Source organism: Coregonus lavaretus (genome assembly GCF_964263955.1).
Source record: "Coregonus lavaretus genome assembly, chromosome: 19".
In the NCBI taxonomy this organism is placed as follows: Eukaryota; Metazoa; Chordata; class Actinopteri; order Salmoniformes; family Salmonidae; genus Coregonus; species Coregonus lavaretus.
In genome coordinates, this window is record NC_140006.1 from 38,727,413 (window position 1) to 38,735,208 (window position 7,796).

The window sequence follows — 7,796 nt, forward strand, 5'->3', positions numbered from 1 at the left end:
ATGAATTTACTTATAGATCATTTGGACATGAGGCGCGATAAAATGCTTACATAGGTACCATTGACTTGCATTGGATTTGTGCCACAGATGCTAAAAACTGTAAGCAGTGGCCAAGTAAACAAACCAAATCATGGATTGTGGTCATACCTTGTCCATAACCTGTTTACAGGGTAAGGAAATCAATGCCATTTTGTAATTTGGGTGAAATATTATTTTCAAGGGATTGATCAAATTGTCCTTACTTTGAAAGCCATCTACAGACAACCTTCCCTTTAACTTAACAATATTCACAAAAAAGTGGATATATCAAGTATAACTCAACATTTAAATACAGATACAAATGAATGTCACCTGTTAACAAGAAAATGCCACACACAAAACATTCAACTTAAGGTTTTTATTTATTACTAAAAAGCACTGGCAGTTTTGTATCAAGCAAACAATGGAACCAAATTATTAGTATATGTTCCATATCACAAAATAATAAGCTATGAAAAAATAAAGAATTAAACCACGGAAATTATAAATCGTAATAAATTAATCCATTAAATAATAGAAACAATACATGATTACACTTGGGTGTTGCACAGGAAATATGGAAGTTCCACCGCTCAATTTTTAAAAGACACCTGAGTATAAATATCAAAGAGCATGTCGCAGCATTTATTAAATTAGTTCCACAGTTCCTCTTATCGACCTAACCAAAGCTCGAATAAGAGGTTTCTTAAAGAGTTATTGATGTAAAAATGTGGCTTAAAAAATTCTAAAAACATTGGTTCTATACAAACAATGCAGCTGTGTATATTTGTTTAATTAGTGTACAGTGGGTAACAATTAGCATAGCATACCCTATAAGGTGTTCAGCGTAATGAATTAAATTGTTTGAGATATGGTTGTGCCCCCCTCCAAGCCAGAATTTCTGCTTTGTAAAATGTATATTGGTTGATTGGTAACTTTATCTGAAGGGTACCTACATACAGACTTTATAACCCATACAGTACACATTTATAAGCAGTTAATGAACATTGCACAAATGCTTATGTTTGTTAACAACTGCAAATAGTGACATAACTGAAATATCAACTTGTTAACATAAGCATTTATGCAATGTTCATGTACTGCTTATGAATGTGTTTAAGTCCTTATGTAGGTATCACTGAAATGAAGTGTTACAAAATGTATCTATTGATACATCTCTAACGCAGTAGGTCCAAACTAAACTGATATCAGTAGCATTGTGCAACATGAAGGGTAGTGATACAAACTGCACACTTGTGAGATGCCAAAACTGACGATCAGCACTACTGAACACCACGGGTACATAATATACTATGAAAAAGTGTTAAGCACAGTCAAAACTCTGTACACAGAGCAAACATGGGAATATAGACAAGACAACTAGAGATGTTTCCCTGGCAGAGTGTAGTTTTCAGTTGAAGAACAGAAGAAGTTCAAACCTAAGGCTTGATTGTGTTTAGAAGCAGTTCATGAGAAAGGGTGAGTTTCCAAGGGAAGACAAATATTACACAAAAATGGTGAGGTAAATTGTTACCCTTTGTGAAATAATCATACTTTTGGCGCGAGCAGACTTGCTGTCAAAAAATTAAACAAATACATTTGGAGAATGATGAGATCCATGGAGACATTTTCAATTCATTTGAAAACATAGCAAATACTCTTACTAAGTCATATTGTGGCTTTGTTTGAAATAGTCCATTTTTGTTCGATAACTGCCAGCAGTTACCAAGAGCTGTCAACAGATTATAAGAACTTGTGAAAATGTGTACAAATGGAAAAAGCGTTTCAATGTAAAAGTTGAATACAGGTACATCCCATTACAATGGAACTATCAGTGATCAAATGATGCAGCAAGAATGGTCAATTAAAGTCAGTTTGTTAGTAAAGACATGAGAGAAGGAAGATATTGGAGGGACTGTATGACGAGGGAGGTGCCTTAGTCATGCAATTCAATCATTCTGTGGAAGCAATGACAATTATAACAAGGGTCTGAGAGCATAGAGTATGTTGTATGTGGCTTTTCTAAGACACGATAACATAGAACCAAGACATTATGACCAGCAAAGAAGCAATTAAAAAACAAACACGTAATAACCCCAATCTATCCTTTATCGCACTTTCCTAAAGCACTTGGACAAATCTGGCTTACTAACCTAACCATTGGTTATAATAAGTATAATGAGATCACATGTATCTTTATCAAATTCCACAGTGTTCAACTGTAGAAGCATATTAATACAGTGAATACCTATCACAAAAATTTGCCAAGTAGCTAGCATTAAAAACAACCTCTAAGAAAAAGTGCCATATTACATATGTGTATTTGTAATGTGCCGACGAGTCGGCGTAAACCTGTAGAAATGATTCAAACTGTAAACATGGTGCAAAAATAAGTATGAAATAGTTTAAGGCTTTCTGAATTTCCTGAAGTGTCGTTCACTGAGATAATAAAGTAATTGTGTCCATTTAGCTGGACAGACAGTGGAAACAGTAGAAAGTTTCTTCTCTCTCTCTAACAAAAATGTCATTAGAGACACGCGCATACTCACAAGCAGCGCTATCCTATCCAAGCGTATACTCTGTCACCCCTAATATAAGGACTACAATTCATCACAAGTATTACTTCCTCTAATAATATTTTTTTTTACGATATTCTCTACAATAGAAGCTTAAAAGTTATATACATTTGCATCCGTATCGGCCATAATACTACGTGTATCATGCGTCAACGTTTAATGGATGGTAAAAAGAAAAGTTGATCTACAATGAATAAGGATGGTGTGCAACCTGCTTGTCTTTAGCGGTTTAAACCATTCATCATCAGTACTGAAAGTGAAGTTGACCTGCATTTCAAATTATAATAATGCAGCAAATACGATATTGCAAAAAATATATACATAAAACTAAGCCAACTAAATTCAAATGACAAAAATGCATGGAATGTGCAACCTCTAGAAACGGAGAACATGTCATCAGCAAAGCTGCTACACTTCTAGTTGACCTCAGCCTCTCTACACCTCTAGCTAAATATCACTAAATGGCGCTAGCAAGAAAGGAAACAGCCACAGTAAAAAAGCATGGAGCACCATCTCTCTAAAAAAAGCAGAGAAAGGAGGAAAACATTTGGCTGATGCGTGTGCTGAGACTGCGGAGTGAAGACGTTGAGAATTCCCTGCATGTGTGAGTGTTTTTCAGTTAAAGGTTTGGAGGTTAGGTTGTGTTGAGACTGGTGTCGTCTTCATCCATCGGGGTGGGTGGGTGGTGAATGTGCCCCCACCCAGATCCTGTTGTGTGGTGAGTTGTGACGGACAGGCTGAGGCCTGGCTAGTGGATCTGATTGGTTAGGACCTCTGGTTAGAACCACTCCCTGTGACCCTTGCTGACCCCAGCCCTAGACGTGGGAGTGAACCCACTGACCCCTGCACTCTACTGGCCCATGGTGGGGCTTAACGCCCCCTGTCCCCCTGGGGACGAGGCCTTGCGGCCCAACATGGACGGCTGGAAGTCAGGGTGGCGGCGGGCGTGCTTGATCAGGTGGTCGCTGCGCATGAAGCGCTTGTCGCACAGCGGGCACAGGAAGCGCTTCTCGCCAGTGTGGGTGCGCGTGTGGCGAGCCAGTTCGTCCGAACGGGCAAATTTCTTCTGGCAGTCGGGCCAGGTACAGGGAAAGGGTCGTTCACCTGATGAAGGGAGACAGAAAGAGAGACATTCAACTGAACATACTGAGTATGGCACAAATGTCAGACTGGCAAGTATCGCCCTGCTCGTTCCAGTCACTAACACCATATATATAGACATCGGTAGTAAGCTAGATTCTTGGCAGACCCCTGTAAAAGATATACAGACATCGGTAGTAAGCTAGATTCTTGGCAGACCCCTGTAAAAGATATACAGACATCGGTAGTAAGCTAGATTCTTGGCAGACCCCTGTATACCCATCAAGTTAGTAGAAAGTGTATAATATTATCAGCAGCCATTTTTTTTATAACTCAAAAAGTTCATCCACTCCTCTGCTCTATTTAATGCACCAAAAACAACCTATGTTAAAAAGAAAATTATACTCCGGTCATGGTTCATATGGGTATTGAAGAGAGACATTTTGAAAAGTGAATGCAAAACGTAGACGGCAATAGATATTGACACTCGTAGGGCAGAATAAGGCCATCTTAGAGAGGCGCCCTCAACACATCGCATAGAGATAGATAGAGGACTCTAGTGCCCAAAAGCCTATTTTAGCATGGGCAGCGCCATTGAGGACTTTCACCATTTTGAAGTATCAAATAAAATTGTATTTCTGTACAATAAGTTACACAATAAAATAACGAGGCTATATACAGGGGGTACTGGTACCGAGTCATTGAGGGGGGGTACAAGTAGTCAACTGGGTAGGACTTCCTATGGGTCAAGGAAGAATCACATAATTCCATCCAGGTCACCAGGAGAGATCAGCCTATGAATTATACTTGTGAGGAAACATTCCATAACTGTAGGTGGCAGTAAATCGCCAACCTTGGCTTTACACCTGGTCAAACAACACACTCCAGGTGGCAGTGTGCACCCTTTGAGTTTGTTTGCCAACTCAGAAGTGGTAGAAGAAGAAAATTGACTACTTCAAAATGGAGATGGCCTCAATAAAGCAGACACTTTTATCCAAAGTCATGCGTGCATACATTTTACTTATGGGTGGTCCCAGGAATCGAACCCACTACCCTGGCTTTACAAGCACCATACACTATTGAGCTACAAAGGATAAATGGAGCTCCCAAGCTAGGTTTCCATCCAATTACCGGTTTTCATGTGAATATTCTAAAATCGGCATAAAACATTTTCTCACCAGAGATGTTTCCAACAAACTGATTTATTACGGATAAAAGTCTGTGCGTGATGAGGTAGTGCACATAAAAATAACTTGTGGTGCACCAAATAAAAAATACAAGGTCAATGGGTTTCCATCGCATTTTCAGTTCTACTTATGGTTTTGTCACAAAAACTGTTGCTTTATATAGCAAATGTGCCCACTCTGGTCTTGGCACATGCGCTCTAGCCAACACCTCGCAGATACGCTACCTAGATGATGATATGGATAAGAGCAATAGCCAAGCATCGATCATCATGTTAACAGAATAAGACCCTCGTTATTTATTGGGACGGAACATCAAGCTCAACACCTGGCACTTTCACCACCCTGTGAAGTTAATCATAATTGATTTAATATGTAGACAAATAAACTGCATGCTTTCCCGAGTCGTAGTGGGACTACAAGCTCACATCGATGTGATGTTATTATATACATTTTTGCGCATAAAGGATTTTCCACCGTTGAGGACAACCTTTATGTTGACTCGACTTTTATTCATGAGGGTATCCACAATGTGCAGCCTCCTACGCCTATTTTGTGGCCCTAGTACAATACAGTAACATAGCTAATAGGAGTCAACCCAGTACAGGCGAGAGGGTGCCAGGAGCTATATTCAAGACCGCAAAGCGGATCTGCGTTTTGCAACACGCCACACTCCCACTCACTGGTCATGTCTAGAAGGGATACCGACTTTAGCTAGTAAGTGATTCTGTGGAAAGCAAATCAAGTCCAGTCTGCTGTAGAACTCGACGCTGTTAAGACGCAAACTCTCGTTGTAGTGAACGTGACTATGACGTAACTTTTACAAAACCGGTATGCCTTCTAGCAATGACCCACTCACTCCCGTTTTGTGGGCGTTCCCTAACGATTTGTTCTATTCAGCACGCTTTCCTGTTCTAACCCAACCGCGCCTGTTGTTCACTGACCCTGAACACCCCCCCCCCGACTCTGCGGACACCTGGGCAATGGACACCTGATGCATGTATACAAAGTAGCAGCGCTAAACATACAATTTTGACTGGGAAAACTATGACAGCTATGGCTGATTTCAAGAAAATTGAGTTTTTCGAGAAAGACGTGACTGTTACATGATGGCCACATTTATGCGAGCTGGGATTAAAAGATTTGGCAGTTTGAGCTAAACGAACTACCGAATCTGCGCAAACGCCCCGAACGTTACATTTAATCTCGAACTTACTTCGTATGCAAATCCAACCTAGATGTAGCATGTTCGTCACTAGGCTTTTTCGTCCAGCCCCATTCTTTTGTTCGTTTACTTCTTTGTTATGAGCCCTGAGTTTTTCCCCCTTTTGTTCGGGGAGTATTGTAACGTTACTAACGCGCGGGTAAACGACTTGTCTCGCCCACCCAATCGACAGTGTATCCCTGTGAAGAAAAACACATTTCTTCAGGCAAAAATATGATAATTGTAGCTAGGAGTGACTCACAAAGGGGGGAGTGCTTAGTTAGTATGGACAAACTTGAAGTTCTGGAACAACTTGCTTAATAAAATGACATTTGTTGATACTATAGCTAATTCCCAAACAATTTATAAAGTTAAAGCAGTATAACAGCCAGCTATATAATTGTACCTGTATGGGTTCTGATATGGGCTTTCAGATGAGACGATTTTCCATAAACTCTGTCACAGCCGTCGTAAATGCACTGATGTCGCTTTACTGGGGACCGAGGCGCCCCTCCTCCCCACTGCTGTTGAGTGGCATTGAACTGTCCAGGAATTGGAGTAGCAGAGGGGGTCATGGTTGGGGTAGTTGAGTCAGACAACGTGGTGTAGCCGCTCTCCCCACATGAGGAGTTGCTGCTCTCCGAGTAGGCCGACATGGACCGGAACTTGCCGTGGAGGTCCGTGAGGATCCCGGCCACCGTGATCATGTTGGCCCCTTCGAGTCTCAGCGTCTCGAGCACCTCCCTGTCCTCGTTCGACACTTCTGGCTCCCCAGGATGAAGGGCCTGGGGAGGGGGCTGTGCGGCGGGGACAACCGTGGTGGGTCGGTGTAGGACGGGACCGCTAGAGATCGACATCAGACATTCGGCGGCTAAGTAATCCGAATACGCAACCATCGACATTCTTCTTTTATCTCGTTGACTTTAGCAAGTCCTTTGTAAAATACAGTTTTGTTTTCGGTGTCGTTTTCGAAATGTCGACTTCGTTGTCAGACGAACTCGTTGAACCGTCCTTTTCCAGCTATCCCTATACCGTCACAAAGTCTTGTCGATATGTGTGCTCGAAAACATCAAATTATATAAAACCAAAGCAAAAAACGATACTACCAAAACGTGCCCGTGCCTCCAGCCCCACAAGCATGCTTTACATCATCCGAGGGTTCATTGTGTCTGACTCTGAAAAGCCGGTCAAACCTACCCGATACAGAGCAACACGCACAATCTGACGTTGCGGACTGACGTGAAAAGCGGGCGTGGTGGATTCGTATCTCAGTGGGTGGAAGCGACCGATACAGCAGCGTGGAAATGTGGTGCTCGGCTGTTGAGTTGAGGGTGTAGCCCTACTGTAAATGGCTTATCACATTTAACGATTTCCTCTTACACTCTATTTCTCCTTTGTCAACAGCATATTTATGAAGGACTAAAAATAAGTGTGCGATTTCAGCAATAATTACATTTTTTGTTATTTTTTTTGGACATTGCAATAGTAAATAATTTATACGCTGTATATGGTCCGGTGTAGCTCAGTTGGTAGAGCATGGCGCTTGCAACTCCTGGGTTGTGGGTTCGATTCCCACGGGGGGGCAGTATGAAAAAAAAGAAAATAGAAAAAAAATGGTATTCACTAACTGTAAGTTGCTCTGGATAAGAGCGTCTGCTAAATGACTAAAATGTAAATGTATATTAGACGTATGGTTTCTTTTACTCTTTTGAAAGTCGTTATTCTAATTGAAGG

General features: G+C 41.3%; 1 protein-coding gene across 1 annotated transcript; it reads right to left on the reverse strand.

Moving 5' to 3' along the window:
* Nucleotides 1-390: 390 nt before the first annotated feature.
* Nucleotides 391-7,233, reverse strand: LOC311146423 (Krueppel-like factor 9). Its single transcript, XM_084182929.1, has 2 exons — nt 6,469-7,233; nt 391-3,698 (listed from the first exon to the last, which is right to left on the reverse strand). The coding sequence occupies exons 1-2, from the start codon at nt 6,962-6,964 to the stop codon at nt 3,445-3,447; spliced, it is 750 nt and encodes a 249-aa protein (XP_084039055.1). The 5' UTR covers nt 6,965-7,233; the 3' UTR covers nt 391-3,444.
* Between the last annotated feature and the right edge of the window lie 563 nt (nt 7,234-7,796).